This window comes from Typha latifolia, chromosome 3 (assembly GCF_019914945.1).
Source record: "Typha latifolia isolate L0001 chromosome 3, TyphaL0001v2, whole genome shotgun sequence".
Taxonomy (NCBI): Eukaryota; Viridiplantae; Streptophyta; class Magnoliopsida; order Poales; family Typhaceae; genus Typha; species Typha latifolia.
The window spans coordinates 1,686,694-1,701,809 of NC_133088.1; the positions used below are offsets into that span (position 1 = coordinate 1,686,694).

The window sequence follows — 15,116 nt, forward strand, 5'->3', positions numbered from 1 at the left end:
ATGAGTATACATCATCTCTTCCTATTTCTTCTGGACTTACTGATGTTTTAGTGATACACATGTATCTTGCAAATGATCAGGAAGTATTTACCCAGTAACTTGAGAAAATCTCCTGCCTCTGGATCTCTCGTGGGGTGCAGCGTGTATCTTATGCACAGTATTTTTATTTTCAATTAAGGCTTTTCCATGCAAAGTAAGATTACTTTAAACTAGCAGGCCTCAATTATATAACTAAATGTTATGATGAAAGGAAGAAGTGTTGAGTGGTGCATATATTAATCATTCCTTGTTACATGCATTAAACTTAAGAATAGATTCATGCTTCCACTTTTAGCAACCTACCTGTCCTAGCTAAATAGAACATAAAATATATGAAAATAGACTACAATGGCCATGTATTTCAATCTAGGAAATTAGTAATCTCCTAGTCGAGTATCTATGCTAAGATTTATGTAATCTTAAAAGCAGCATGTAGGCCCTACCTGCGGCAAAGTGACAAACTTATTCCCTACCCCACCACAGTAATCATTTTGAACAAAATGCTATACCAGAGTATAAAATGTCGGCTCATAAAAAATAAGAAGTATAACAATGTTTCACTACAGAGGAAAGCTCTGAAAAAGTGGCTCCTGGAGACCTACAGCCTTAATAAGAATTTGCCCTCGAGAATCTTTAATTCCAGATCATCCTAAAGTATTGTAAGTTTATAACTTCCGGTTTCAATGGCCAAAGTTTTGGACAAGATTGCGTTAAGTTTAGGCCAGAGACAGAGCATCCAATGCTCCAGACATGCTGTGACCCACAAGAACTTGAAAGATGAATGCGTACAATAACACATGACAAACATTTATTATTATTATTATTATTATTATTATTATTATTATTATTATTATTAGATCCAAGTGAGCACTGTCGAGTTTAATCAAGTTTGATATGCTTAACGGTATTAAGTTTTTTGTATCATGCTTTACTTCTACTAAACCTAAGACCTGAGACAAAGGTAAGAGTAGTTAATGTGTCCCGTTGCGAATATGAGAACAGAGAATCATAGCATTAACGCCATGTTGGCCTTAGAAAAAGCGTTGCTCTAAAATGAGTCAAACAACATACTCATGCACAGAGCACTAGGACTCTGACCTCCTCTGCTCATTTCCCTTACCTTTTACAACTAAAGAAAGCCTTGGCTCCATTGGCAAGAGGACCTCAAACTAATAAAACCTTCTTGTTAATGATTCGAAAGAAGAGAGAGAGAGAGAGAAGAAAAAGTGTTGTCAAATGTTCATGTCAGCTATGGCAGACTCAGTGCTACTAATAGATGAAACGAGAGTTTTGTGATATTGCAATAAAAGGACTGGTTGTTGCTGCCATCTCAGTCTGGTCTCTGTGTATCCTTTTCTGTCTCTCTCTCCTCTATCTCCCCCCTCTTGTTGTGAAAACCACAGAAAGGGAAAGGTAGGAGCTTTGAAGGATTTGAAGTTGGATGTCTTCTTTCTCCTCGAAATGGTGTTTGGCCATTTGGGTCATCATCTAAAGACCAGGTTGCCCCTTCCAGCAAGAAATTTGGTATGAATTTCCAGCAAAATCTTCTTGCTGCTTCCAAGTGTTGGTTTGCCTTCTGAGTTGATAGATATCAATGGCAAATGCTTCCCTTTTCTCCTGCCTCTCCCTTGTGGTGGGTGCTCTCTTGTTAAGGTACTACACTGCCATTGCTCAACTCCATGATCAGGCCACCATGGTGGCTCTCCAGAAAGAGCTCATGGTATTTGAATGGGACCTCAAGGTTCAAAACTACTGCTCCTGGCGCGGCGTTGCCTGCGCCAGGCCGGACCGATCCGTCGCGGCGCTAGACCTCCCTCGCCGCAGCCTCCGAGGTAACCTCTCCCTCATATCTGAGCTCAAATCGATAAAAAGGTTAGATCTTTCTGGCAATTCTTTTATTGGACCCATTCCTATTTCTTTCGGCAACCTGGTTGCTCTCGAGTTCCTAGACTTGTCCATGAACAAGTTTGAGGGCAGGATTCCGTCTTCTTTCGGCGGTCTGCGAAGTCTAAGCTTTTTAAACCTTTCCAACAATTTCCTCTCTGGTGAGATACCTGATGAGTTGAAGAATTTAGAGAGGTTGCAGGAGCTCCAGATTTCTGCAAACAATCTCAGTGGCTCCATACCTGCTTGGATTGGAAACTTGACTGATCTCATGGTGTTTTCTGCATATGAGAATAGTTTAGGTGGTGTTATTCCAGGAAATCTAGGGTTGGTCTCTCAGCTTCAGGTGCTAAACCTCCATTCCAACCAGCTTGAAGGAGTGATTCCTGAGAGTATTTTCGCGTCTGGGCAGCTGGAAGTTTTGGTTCTGACTGTGAACAGATTGAACGGTAGCATTTCAGAGTCTGTTGGGAAATGTAAGGGCCTCTCAAATCTCCGAATTGGGAATAATAGGCTCGTCGGCGCCATTCCTGTGTCGATTGGCAATGTAAGTAGTCTTACATATTTTGAGGCAGACAATAATCACCTTTCTGGGGAGATTGTTCAAGAGTTTGCAGAGTGCTCAAATCTCACCCTTCTGAACTTGGCATCCAATGGGTTCACAGGGACAATTCCCGAGAAGTTCACGGAGCTTAACAATCTCCAAGAGTTGATTGTCTCAGATAACAGTCTAACAGGTGACTTTCCCAAGTCCATCCTTAAGTGCAAGAACCTTAGCAAGCTTGATCTGAGCTATAACCGATTCAATGGAAGCTTACCTGAAAACCTCTGTAATATGTCGAGGTTGCAATTTCTTCTCCTGGGTCATAACTCCATTAGTGGCAAGATACCTCAAGGGATTGGAAACTGCAACAGGTTGCTCGAGCTACAGTTAGGTAGTAACTATCTTAGTGGTAACATCCCACCTGAGATTGGTAGGATTAAGAGTCTGCAGATTTCTCTAAATCTTAGCTACAATCATCTCCAAGGGCCATTGCCTCGAGAGCTCGGAAGGCTTGATAAACTGGTGTCATTGGATTTGTCAAACAATCAACTTTCTGCAGATATTCCACTAGAGCTCAGAGGCATGCTGAGCTTGATAGAGGTTAATTTTTCAAACAATCAGTTAGGTGGGCAAATACCAATATTTGCTCCATTCCAGAAGAGCCCTTATTCAAGCTTTGCAGGAAACAAAGAACTCTGTGGTGATCCGTTGAATTCAGATTGTGAGGAGTACTTTGGAGCAAGTTATGGATCAGACCACCAGAAGGCGTCTTACAAAATCATATTGGCCATAGTTGGATCTGGTTTGGCCATCTTCACAGCAGTATCCGTTGTTGTCGGACTATTTATGCTAAGGGAGAAGCAAGAATTGGATGCCAAGACATCCACTGTTGCAGGAGATTTAGTTGTCGAACCTTCAGAAATAATAGCTGGAAATGTCTTTATTGAATCCTTGAAACAAGCCATAGATTTTGATAGTGCTGTGAGAGCAACACTTAAGGATTCAAATAAGCTTAGCAGTGGGACATTCAGCACTGTGTATAGGGCGGTTATGCCATCAGGACTTGTTCTTTCAGTGAAGCAGCTAAAATCTGTTGACAGAACAATTGTTCACCACCAAAATAAAATGATAAGAGAGCTTGAAAGGCTCGGAAATCTTTCTCATGCAAATCTGATGAGGCCTATTGGCTATGTGATCTATGAGGATTCTGTTCTATTGCTTCATCATCATATGCCTAATGGAACACTTGCACAACTTCTCAATGGCACATCAGACGTTGGATATGAGCCAGATTGGCCAAGAAGGTTGGCGATTGCTATTGGAGTAGCTGAGGGGTTGGCTTTCCTTCACCACATTGCCATCATTCATTTGGATATCTCTTCAAGTAATGTGTTGCTTGATTCGCATTTCAATGCTCTTGTTGCAGAGATAGAGATATCGAAGCTCTTGGATCCATCGAAAGGTACTGCTAGTATCAGTGCAGTCGCAGGTTCCTTCGGTTATATCCCTCCAGGTAAAGTTAATCTCAAATTTTTTTTCAAGTAAAACATTTAATGCTTCAGAATTATGTCTGAACTAATATGTTGTTCCTCTTCTACTGGTCTCTACCAGAGTATGCCTATACAATGCAAGTTACAGTGCCAGGAAATGTCTATAGCTTTGGGGTAGTGTTGCTTGAGATCCTAACATCCCAGTTGCCAGTCGATGAGGTCTTCGGAGAAGGCCTAGATCTGGTCAAATGGGTTCATAACGCACCATCAAGGGGCGAAACACCAGAGCAGATAATGGATGCAAGGCTAAGTACAGTTTCATTTGCTTGGAGGAAACAGATGCTTGCAGTTTTGAAGGTTGCAATGCTCTGCACCGATAGCGTGCCAGCAAAACGGCCTTGGATGAAGAAAGTTGTCGAGATGCTCCTCGAAGCCAAAGAGAATTAAATGCGCAGTCACTTTTTCTCAAATTACTCCTACCAGCCTACTGAGATTTTGGATACTTAGCTTGAAAGTTCTGGTTACTTCAGATATCAAACTTCAGGTATGCTACTTGTCACTAGTTGCAAAATGTAATTGCTAGCTGCTTGACAGCTCTCAAATGACTTGATCTAGTCAACTATTGCGGTGTGTATTCTATCCCCTCTCAATTATCTTCCAATTAAAGGATAATATCCTTCATTGTGACATCTCCGACACTATGCTTGACTTAGCATGTAATTCCTAGTTTCTTGGAAGCTATCAATGACTTGATCTAGTCATCCAACATTGACTGCTACTCTATCCTCCTCGATAGTGTCACCCAATTAAAAGAGAAACTTGCAAGAAATAAATCATTTAGATTTACTAAAACAATGGCAATGTCAATGACTGCTCTCAAGCTCAAAACTCAATTCTTCGTTCTTCTGCTTCATCAAAAGACCCTATATTTTGCCGGCCTTGGCCACAGATATACAAACAATGTGACTGAGGGCACTCGGATCAGACAACTTAATGCTCTTGATTCTCTAGACATCTAGTTGCATTTGCCATTATTACTTCTGCTTTTTCCTTTCCTTTTCTATTTCATTCTTTTCCTTCCCCCTTCTATGAGGACTAATTGACATCATAAATTGTTGTTGATGTGTAATCGTTTTATTGCACATTGGAGTAAAGACTACTTCTTTCGAGATAAATTAGAATTGAGACAAACAAATATTCACATGAAACAGAAATGTTCAGCAAAGAAATCATAACATGCATATCAAGTAACACATTGGATCTGTTGTCAACCATAAAGATAACAGAAGTAGGATAACTTGAAGTGTTTGAGATAGAATCATAGAGGATTGGCCCAAAGTAACCGCAGTACGTGCAATCATTTGGACGTTTGCTATTAAATTTCACACTTGATAACTAGGAAATGTAACTAAAGCCTCACATTTTGAGAGGATAAACCCTGACTTGATCCAGAACAGGCCCACAAAGTGACCCTGTGTTGTCAGTGTGATAGTATGAGCTATAAAATGTTAGCCTAGTCCTGTTCGCAGTAGCCAAAAACTTCAAGCTTGCAGTTTTGTACCCAGTACCCTTTCCATGGGACTCATATGGGACCTTAACTGTGCCATTGCCGGCGAAGGCTTCTACCAGCATTGACCCATGGCAGCCGTTCTTGGCATCACCGACCATGAATGTGAGGTTGTAGAACCTATTGCTAACGGTCCGGATGACTTGAGCGATCGCGCTCTCCCGCCCAGCAACGAGCTCAACAGCATATTGGCCAAAAGGAACAGAGAAGTGGGCAGAGTCTATAAACCTCACAGCCTTGAGGGACTCAATGATCCATCCAGGAAGTGGGGATGTATTATCTAGCTGCTTAGGAGGCAGAAGAATGCCAGATGTGGAGTTCTTGAAGACATGTGGCCCCTCTTCAAAATCTCCATTCTTCACCAGGTTGCCTACATATGCAAGAAAATTGAAGACGGATAGGTAAATATAATAGTTAAAGATGAGAATTGATTTGGTGCATGCCGAAATAACTTACAACTCAAGAACAGTGTTGAAAATGATTCCTTCATATGCATGGGCTTAGATGATATAAATCTGAGAACAGAAATTTAACCATAGGGTTCACTTTCGTCCAACTACAGGAAGTACTAAAATACAAGCAGATCATCACAAATTTCTCCTCAAGCATACCAAATTTCCACCACAATGAAAGATTTTGACATGCTACTGATAGTAATAATCTCAGGATATCATCGAGCAGTTTCAATATAGAAGCTGAGAATGACGAAAGACTAATCCAATTGCATAGAAACAGGAGCAAATATAACCAAGTTAGCTATATGTTCTACTTATGATAATCTTACCTCTCGTTGGCACAGGAGGGAAGAGCTCCTTAATGGCCACAGCATCTAAGAGAGGCCCACATGAGGGATCCTCCTGTACACCAATGTTGTGAAAGATAACCTGTGCTGTTGCACCAGTAGCCCGGAATCCCCAAGCATAGGTATCAGCACCACTGCTGCTATAGAGAGTCTGAATTGGGAGATCACCAGAGAGCGGAGGCACTGACACCCTCAGCACTTCATTTTGTGCACATGTCCTCGTAGCGCTGAAGGTGAGGGAGTAGACAGAACCGGGCTTGACTGTGATGTTCTGAGAAATAGAGGCCTCATTACCGAGTCGCACTGCATGGACCCCGTGAGGCACTGCAAAGAACATGCCACCGGGTTGTGGGCCACCAGATACATACTCGACAAGGCCATGGATGATCCAGTTGGGGAGTGAGTGCTTGCCGATGATGACAGTGTTGTTGAGCTTATGTTTCAGTGGACTGATCTCAAAGTTGCCATTGGGAAGGAGCCCTGAAGAGTGAAAAGAGAAATGAGAGAGGGACGATTACTTGTGTCTTAGATGAACTATGAGGAAGTAGCGCTGGTGAATGGTGGAATTTATGGACAGACATATAGCTCCATTTTAGTAAAACCACAATGAAGAATCTGGAGATCAAATACAGTAAGAGAAACCAAGGTGGTAACGTAGTGGGATGGGAGCTTTGAAGCCCATGCGCTAAATTCAGATCCCCTTGCAATAAAGCCCATTCTGCCTTTAAATTGGGAGGAATGGTTCATGTTGTCTTGCATACTTAGCTCCAGGCTCATATTATCAACAACCACCAAAAAAAAGTGCAGCTGAAGAAAAGAGGGAACCTAGAGACACAAGTTCCATGACTATGACAAAGAAAACAAAGTGATGTTAAATATGCACCTCCCCACGCTTAAACTCATACTATTGAATAAAGGTGAGGTTGGATATAATGGAAATTACTAGGTAAAGATATTAAAGAGAAGAAAAGACAAAGGAGCAAAAGACGTTTAATTGGATTATCTATATTTGAGTTAGAGATCAAAGTACTGCCAAATATAAGAAATGGAACAAATGTTAGGTAAGACAATACGAAACTTTACAACTAAATACAAAAGAATGATGAAGTTCAAAACAGCAAGAAATGCTCAAATGCTATATTATATTTGACTAAAGCAAGGTTATACGTCTTCCTAGGTTTAAACTCAGATGTCAAACAAATGTGTAAGTGAGTATAAAAGGTAGCCCTGAATCTATCAGTTTTTGAAGAGCCATAAATGAAGACAAGTGTCTAAACATCAGATTGAGAACCTTAAACACTATTTGCTCTTTAATTACCCACCATATCTTAATGTATGAAAATATAATAAAATGCTAAATATATATGAATGAGCTGTGAACATGTAGTAGCTAGGGAAAATATATCAACTTCAGCAAAGCAGAATAGCTATCTAACTGGTGTTAGTGTTTTGCGTTTAATGTCTGTAGAGCAGCCTGATAACTCTGGAGGACCAAGAGAACAGAGCATCTAATAGCAGTAAAACAATCCCCTCAAAACAAACCAAAGACAGCACCGTTTCTGTTCCTAGTTTGAGAACTATACCATCAAGATCTTGAGCTCCAAGTGCATGGAAGGTGAACAAGGAGAGAAGCAGGAGGAGGAGCAGCACAGGCGTCAAACCCATTTTAGACTTGTGAAAGATGATCTCCCTCAGAGTAAATGTAAAGAAGTGGTAGGCAGACTAATATAGGAATTTGAACCCTTATTTATTGGCAAGCTTCTTTGCTTTTGCTGTTGCTGTTCCTCGAGAACACATAGCACTTGAGATTGTCTCCTTATCCAAGGCCCCTATAGGAGCATCCGAGCATCTAATAGAAAACCGATGTGGATATTAAATTGTTCCGTAGGCATATGAGAACACTACTCCATTGGAGAAATTAAAAAAAGATGCAGAAGTCACGCTAGCTACGGCAGAGGGCTGTCGGATTGCTGCAGGAAAGAGAGAAGTGCTTAAGAAGCTAGTTCCTCAAAAGGAATGCCATAGTTATGACTTCGTACCACGTACCGAATAATTGTTTAAACCAAGACACACTTTAGACTTGTCTTTTTTCTTCTTTTTTTTCCTTTTTTTTTTGACCCATCGCTTTTGTATTTAAGAAACTGGATTACTATGTTATATAAACTGAGCATGAAGCTACTATGTTATATAAACGATGAACTAAATAGTACTCTTAGACGCGATCTGATAGGAAAATAAATGAAAATTGGAAGATTAATTAAAAGCCAAGGCCACCTACGACGCATTGGCATGTGGATGTGGTAGGTCTCAAATATAATTAGTTAATTGCAGGATCGAAATGCTAAAAGGAAATCGGTGGTCAAATTGATGGCCCACAGTCACGTGCACCGACTTCCCATTGGTGCCCAGAGATGCCAAAATCCTGGCCAATAATCACGTGCAGCGGCTCGTTATTCGTCCAATAGATGCTCGGCGCCTTCTGCGCGTTCCACGTGGCCCCTGTTAAAACTTGGGCTGGTTTGGGCTGGGCTGAACGATTAGTTCTATATAGGATTTTATCATAGTCTGGGCTTTCATATTTCTACTAGTTTTGGACGTTGTGTTGCAGTTGCTACAGCTTGTGCTTACTTCTCTCCCTCAACTTGTTCTTGTTCTTGATGTTTAACGCCATAAATTGTAGCCCAACACCCTTGTTTTACATCATGTTTCAGTGGAGTAACGATCTCTTCCCATAAATTCATTTTGACGCTAATTTGGTTACATAAGATATAGTAGTAGCAGATGAACAAATTATTTATTTTGATTTGTTTATCTCTGGTCGCATTTTTTTTTGTTGGTAATCCTTGTGATGTTCCCTTAGTTGAGCTATTGATTTTAACGTTCCTATACCTTGATATTCTTGTAGCTGTGTTGTTGAATTCTCAATATCTGCAGACCTACAGTCAAGGTTTATTTTGATTGATTTGGCATTTTGTTTATATTTAGATGCTCCTATTGCTGATATATTGTTGATTTTTCAATAGCTGCAGTAAAGTTTTATTTTGATTGAGTTTTGTTTTGTTAGATTTTCTTTTTTCTTTTTATACCCATGAATCACTTCGAGCCAAGATTAAATTTTCTCAAACTTGAGCTAAGTAAAAATTTCCTATACAGCTAAAGCTGAGTGAGGCCGCGTATGCTCAAGCTCTGCTCGTTTACACTTCTAACTTCCTCCTTGGTTATATTAAGGTGGCCAAATTAAGTCTTCTTCCCTTTATTTTGGTAATTTTATTTATATTATTTTGCTTTGTATTCCTTTTGTTTTTTAAGTCAAAGATTATCGATTCAGTTTTATTAGAAACTTGCTCCGGCCCAACGGGACCAAGAGCATTAGTAACACCCTACCATACATAATATTCTTCACCTTCACAGCATAGCAAACAAAATAACATTGGAATCCAAAAAGATAACCAACCTAACTACATTGAGATCCCTTACACAGAATATTATAAACTATTCAATTACTTACCGCCAACTTAAGCCAAAACTCATATCTGGTACAACATCAAAGTCATCATCACCATATAACAACCAAAACATTCGGAGGTTTAAACAAATACGCCTCATAATTCATCAAAGTAAGAGACAAAATTTCCTGATTAGTCTTTATCTGACAGGATCACCAATTAGATTTGACTGTTAAATTTTTAATCCAAACTTAACAGTAAAAGTACAAAAAAAAATCTAAAAATTAGTATAGAGAATTTTCTCATATAATGAATATTATAACATTAGAACACTCTTTCTACTCTTGTTAAATTCACTCATCATATCCTGTTCTTTAAATTTAAATATAAAATATATTTTTAAATTTTTTTCTATCTTCTCCTATTTAAAATTATAAACTACAAATTTTCATTATAACGTAACTATTACAATATATCTCTTTTTAAATATAAGATTTGGAATTTACATCACTAAATGGGTGTAAATTGAAATTTACCCGTTTCTTTTTTAAGTTGAGATTGTATACATCACCAAAGAGGCAAAGACTGAACCACTGACGGCTGTACCCTATCATCTTCCAAACCTCTGCATCGTTCACCGGTATATACATTATCTCTTTAGAAAGGGCACTTTGCAAGAGCAACCAGCTGCAGTGACGATGGCAATGGCAATGGCTGCCTTCGGCTCAAAAATAACATTTTTGTTCTTCATTTATTCCATCATAATACCCTATGGAAGTCCACTTTCCTTCAACTATGATTTCGCTCGTCTTAGTGCCAAACAAGCGTACGATGTGATTACATTCCACGGCGATGCTTTGCCTAATGGTACTCTCATCAGTCTTACCAAGGACACACTCGGTGACTCCATCGTTAACAGCACAGGCCAAGCAGTCAACATAGAACCAGTGCCCCTCTGGGACAACACCACAGGAGAGGAAGCCAGTTTTCTCACGTCTTTCTCCTTCGTCATCAAAGCAACCCGGCCTAAATACCATGCCGATGGGTTAGCCTTCTTCCTCTCGAGCTTTCCATTTGATCCCCATACATATAGCGCCGGCGGCTACCTCGGCCTTTTCAATAGCACCACTGCGCTGAATTCGTCGGCCAATCGGATGGTGGCTGTGGAGTTTGATACCTATAATAATTCCAAATGGGATCCGCCCTATGAGCATATCGGTATCGATATCAACTCAATCAACTCCGCCGTCACCGAGAGAATGAATTATAGCTTAATAAATGAACGGACGACCACTGCATGGATCGGGTACAATGCTAGCACCAAAGTATTGGGCGTCTTCCTATCCGACGGAAACAGTTCAACCTTCAATGGCTCTTTCAGCATCTCTTGCAATGTCGACCTTAAGAAATTACTGCCCAGCAAGGTGGCTATTGGATTCTCAGCTGCCACCGGTGCCTCCATCGAGCTGCATCAGATCCTATCTTGGAATTTCAGCTCCACTCTGGTACTGAAGAACAATATGATCCCGCCGTCGCCTTTGCCCCTTTCACCAGAAAACGTGACAAAGAACGACAGCAAGGTTGGGGTAGTGGCAGGATCAATTGGAAGTGCAGTGGCATTGCTATGCCTTGTTGGATTGGTCGCGTTTCTTTTGCGGCATAAGAAGAAGAAGAAGAATAAGGTGGACAGACAAGGAGGAGGAGGAGCAGAAGAAGAAGAAGAAGAAGAAGAAGAAATGGATTATGACAAATCCTTCGATGATGAATTTGAGAAAGGGAGAGGACCCAAGAGGTTTTCTTACAAGGAATTGGCCATCATGACCAAAAACTTTGCGGAAGAGGAGAAGCTAGGTGAGGGAGGATTCGGATCCGTTTACAGGGGCTTCATGAGGGATCACGATCTTCATGTGGCTGTTAAAAGAGTCTCAAAGGAATCGAAGCAAGGAAGAAAGGAGTATGCCTCTGAGGTCAAGATTATAAGCCGGTTGAGGCATCGGAACCTTGTGCAGCTCGTCGGTTGGTGCCACGACCGCGCAGATCTGTTGCTCGTCTACGAGCTGATGCCCAACGGAAGCCTTGACTCCCATCTGTACAACGGAGAGAGGCTGTTAACATGGCCGACGAGGTACAACGTCGCGCTAGGAGTGGCCTCTGCTCTTCTGTATCTTCACAGAGAGTGGGAGCAATGCGTGCTTCACAGAGACATCAAGCCGAGCAACGTTATGTTGGATTCATTATTCAATGCCAAGCTCGGAGATTTCGGGTTGGCGAGGCTCGTCGATCACGGCCGCGGTTCGCAGACAACAGTTATTGCTGGTACAATGGGATATATGGCCCCGGAATGTTTCACCACCGGCAAGGCGAGCACCGAGTCCGATATCTACAGCTTCGGCGTCGTCTTACTAGAAATCGCTTGCGGAAGAAGGCCTATAGAACCTCTCGAAGAAGCCAAAAAAGTCAGATTGGTAGAATGGGTGTGGGATCTTTACGGCAAAAGATCAATCCTCGAAGCAGCTGATGAGAGGCTGAATGGCGAGTTTGAGGAGCGAGAAATGGAGTGCTTGATGGTTGTCGGTCTCTGGTGTGCTCATCCTGATTGTAGCATGCGCCCATCTATCAAACAAGCAATCACTGCTCTGCAATTTGAGGCTCCATTGCCCATTCTTCCTCCCAAGATGCCAGTAGCAATGTATGCGCAGCCAATGGATCCACGCATGTTTGCCAATACCTCGAGCGAAGTGGATTACAGTACTGGTGGATATACTACTACAGATTCCTCTAATGCAACCACGGCTTCTGGTTCCTCTTCCTCAGCTTGGCTACTTAAACAACAAACCAGTGGTATGTGACACCAAAATATAGGTCCCTCTCCATTCTTGCTTTCTAATTTACTAGTAGTTATGGACGTTATATTGCAGTTACTACAGCTTTTGCTTAATCTATCTTCCTCAGCTTGGTATGATGCTTAACACCATAATTTCTAGCTCAACACCCCTGTTCTACATCATATGTGGATGCTCTGATTATTGGAATAAGGATTTCTTCTCATAATTTTTTGTTGACGCTAATTTGATTTCATAGCATATAGTAGTGGGAGATGTTCCTCATTAAAGGCACTAAAATAGTGAAAAGGTTCGCTTTTGCAAATTTATTCGTAGATCCGTAAATACCTCAAAACGAGGTTCCTCTAGACCACAAACAAAACAGAAAAAAAAAAAACCGATTTTGCCAAATAGAAAAAGAAAAAGAAAATATACAAATAACACATTTAGGATTTATTTATTTTAGGAATAAGATTAATTTTAAAATAAATATTTCTCTCGGTTATTCTTAAAATGAGATATTTATTCTAAAATAACTAATCTTGTGTTCACTTATACTTAAAATAAAAGCGTAATATTTATTTTTAATGTGTTATAAAGTGAAAAAATATTTTAAAATGTTTTACTTTTTATAAAATTGTTATGAATACTTTTGATTTGATACAAAATAAATTAAAATAATAGATATTAAGAGTAAATTAGTAATTGAATTAGTGTGTAGTATAAGATATAATTTTAATTAATAATATTTGTAATATAGAATAATGCTAGTATAATATTTAGTTGTTATTATGAAATAAGGAGTTGTGTCTTAGAATAAAAAAATGTATTCCTAAAATGAAGGAGGGCTTAATGCTTCAGAATTATATTTCAGCTAATATGTGTTGTCCCTTTTCTACTGGTATCTACCTAAGTATGCTTAGATGACGGCGCCAAAAAATGCGTATAGCTTTAAGGTAGTGCAGTCTGAGATCCTAACGTCTCGATTGTCGGTCGATGAGGTCTTCGGAGACGGCCTGGATCTGGGCCAATGAGCTCGTAATTGCACCATCAAGGGGCGAAATACTAGCAGATAATGGATGCTAGGCCAAGTACAATCTCACTTGCTTGGAGGAGATAGATGCTTGCAGTTTTGCAGGTTGCGCTGCTCTGCACAGATAACAAGCCAGCAAAACGCCCTCAAATGAACAATATGGCAATCAGGTCAAGTTAATTGAGCTTGGATCGAGTCACTGTAATCAGGTCAAGTTATAGAAGTCATTTACGAGTTATTAGGCGGTACGAGTTATTTAAATTTATATAAACGATTCAGACTATAATTTTTTTTTTCATATTATGTTAATTTTTTTATATTATAAATGAGTTATTCGAGTCATAATCGAGTTATTAAGTCTGAAGAAATTGAAAAGTCAGATTATAACATAGCCCATTTAATAATTAATTAAGCAGATTAATCTATTTATAATTCAAACTCAATTAAATTTAATTAAAAATTATATTATTGAGTGGAATCAACTTTTGCTACCCCTAGGCTACTCTCTTTTCTCTTCCTTAACGCTGCTCCAAGATTGCCGTTTCCATCCCCATTTCTAGCTCAAAACCCTGGATGACTTTTCGTCGCCGGCCTCACCGGTCTTCTTTTATGATGCATTTTTACTGCCGGTGAAATGGAACCGGTGGCGTGCATGTCCATTTACTTTCTGACTGATAGCTTTAAAACAAAGTAGGCGGCTGTATCCGTGTGGCTGCAAAAAATAATGCGACGACCGGAGTCAACCCTAACAAATGTTGGGTCTTCTCACTAGTGTGTCTAGAACTATGTTTTGAGGTATTACAATCTTCTTCCTACCCACCTGCTGTGACTTTGAATACTTAGCTTGGAAGTTTAGGCGACTTCAGAATGGAACATCATTACATCAACGACTTGGTCCAGTTGTGGAAATTGATAGCTGCTTGACAGAACTCGACAACTTGGTCTAACCAATTAACCCGAGTTTATGCCAATTGATGTAATAATTGCTGGATGCTTGGCAGGCTGGCAGGTATCAATACATATATTTATATACTTTTTTTATTCAAATCTAATAGTTGGAAATTAATTATTAGTTAATATGTCATCTAGCAGTTTCATAATCATTTAACCCTAGCCAATTGAATCTCGCTCAAAATAAACTTGAGCACGAGCTAGGATTAGGATTAAAGTTTATTTTTTTCACATTGATTTGTGTGTCAATTTGATAAATTTAATCTCGAGCCAAGCACAAAACAAATTCCCAACTCGCTCATGTGCAGTTCTCTAGCACGGCACCCATATCTAGGATAAATATTAAAAAAAAAAAAAACAAGGACCCAGTTCCACTTCTGAGTTTATACTTTTAATACATTTGACCCAAACACACGGTTGTATTCTGCCCACTCTTCCTCTTCCCAAGATGCCAGTGGGCAGTGGCAATGTATGAGAAGCCAACAGATACACGCATGTTTGGCAATACTTCGAGTGAGGTTGATTATGGTGCTGGTAG

General features: G+C 40.0%; 3 protein-coding genes across 4 annotated transcripts; 2 read left to right on the plus strand and 1 right to left on the minus strand.

Annotated features, from left to right (window-relative positions):
- The first annotated feature begins 1,091 nt into the window (after nucleotides 1–1,091).
- LOC140783767 (leucine-rich repeat receptor-like tyrosine-protein kinase PXC3) lies at nucleotides 1,092–4,646 on the plus strand. 2 transcript variants are annotated; one of them, XM_073130803.1, is made up of 3 exons: nucleotides 1,092–3,801; nucleotides 3,894–3,980; nucleotides 4,079–4,214. In XM_073130803.1, the coding sequence occupies exons 1-2, from the start codon at nucleotides 1,634–1,636 to the stop codon at nucleotides 3,937–3,939; spliced, it is 2,214 nt and encodes a 737-aa protein (XP_072986904.1). In that variant the 5' UTR covers nucleotides 1,092–1,633; the 3' UTR covers nucleotides 3,940–3,980; nucleotides 4,079–4,214. The 2 variants fall into 2 exon arrangements, with proteins under 2 accessions (XP_072986904.1, XP_072986903.1); XM_073130802.1 differs by having other exon boundaries at nucleotides 1,101–3,980; nucleotides 4,079–4,646.
- A 527-nt stretch (nucleotides 4,647–5,173) lies between these two features.
- LOC140783770 (protein TEEBE-like) lies at nucleotides 5,174–8,285 on the minus strand. The gene is made up of 3 exons (XM_073130805.1): nucleotides 7,910–8,285; nucleotides 6,309–6,806; nucleotides 5,174–5,894 (listed from the first exon to the last, which is right to left on the minus strand). Exons 1-3 carry the CDS (start codon nucleotides 7,989–7,991, stop codon nucleotides 5,374–5,376), a joined length of 1,101 nt encoding a protein of 366 aa, XP_072986906.1. The 5' UTR covers nucleotides 7,992–8,285; the 3' UTR covers nucleotides 5,174–5,373.
- A 2,076-nt stretch (nucleotides 8,286–10,361) lies between these two features.
- On the plus strand, nucleotides 10,362–12,834 carry LOC140783769 (L-type lectin-domain containing receptor kinase IX.1-like). The gene has a single exon (XM_073130804.1). The coding sequence runs from the start codon at nucleotides 10,471–10,473 to the stop codon at nucleotides 12,619–12,621; it is 2,151 nt and encodes a 716-aa protein (XP_072986905.1). The 5' UTR covers nucleotides 10,362–10,470; the 3' UTR covers nucleotides 12,622–12,834.
- The last annotated feature ends 2,282 nt before the right edge of the window (nucleotides 12,835–15,116 follow it).

Excerpts from the sequence above, each read along its gene's own strand:
- LOC140783767 (XM_073130802.1), top strand. The coding sequence starts at position 1,634 with ATGGCAAATGCTTCCCTTTTCTCCTGCCTCTCCCTTGTGGTGGGTGCT. Across the intron at positions 3,981-4,078 it reads CTTCGGTTATATCCCTCCAG|AGTATGCCTATACAATGCAA; the intron begins GTAAAGTTAATC and ends GGTCTCTACCAG.
- LOC140783770 (XM_073130805.1), bottom strand. The coding sequence starts at position 7,991 with ATGGGTTTGACGCCTGTGCTGCTCCTCCTCCTGCTTCTCTCCTTGTTC. Across the intron at positions 6,807-7,909 it reads TGGAGCTCAAGATCTTGATG|GGCTCCTTCCCAATGGCAAC; the intron begins GTATAGTTCTCA and ends TTCACTCTTCAG. Across the intron at positions 5,895-6,308 it reads CCCTCCTGTGCCAACGAGAG|GCAACCTGGTGAAGAATGGA; the intron begins GTAAGATTATCA and ends TTGCATATGTAG.
- LOC140783769 (XM_073130804.1), top strand. The coding sequence starts at position 10,471 with ATGGCAATGGCAATGGCTGCCTTCGGCTCAAAAATAACATTTTTGTTC.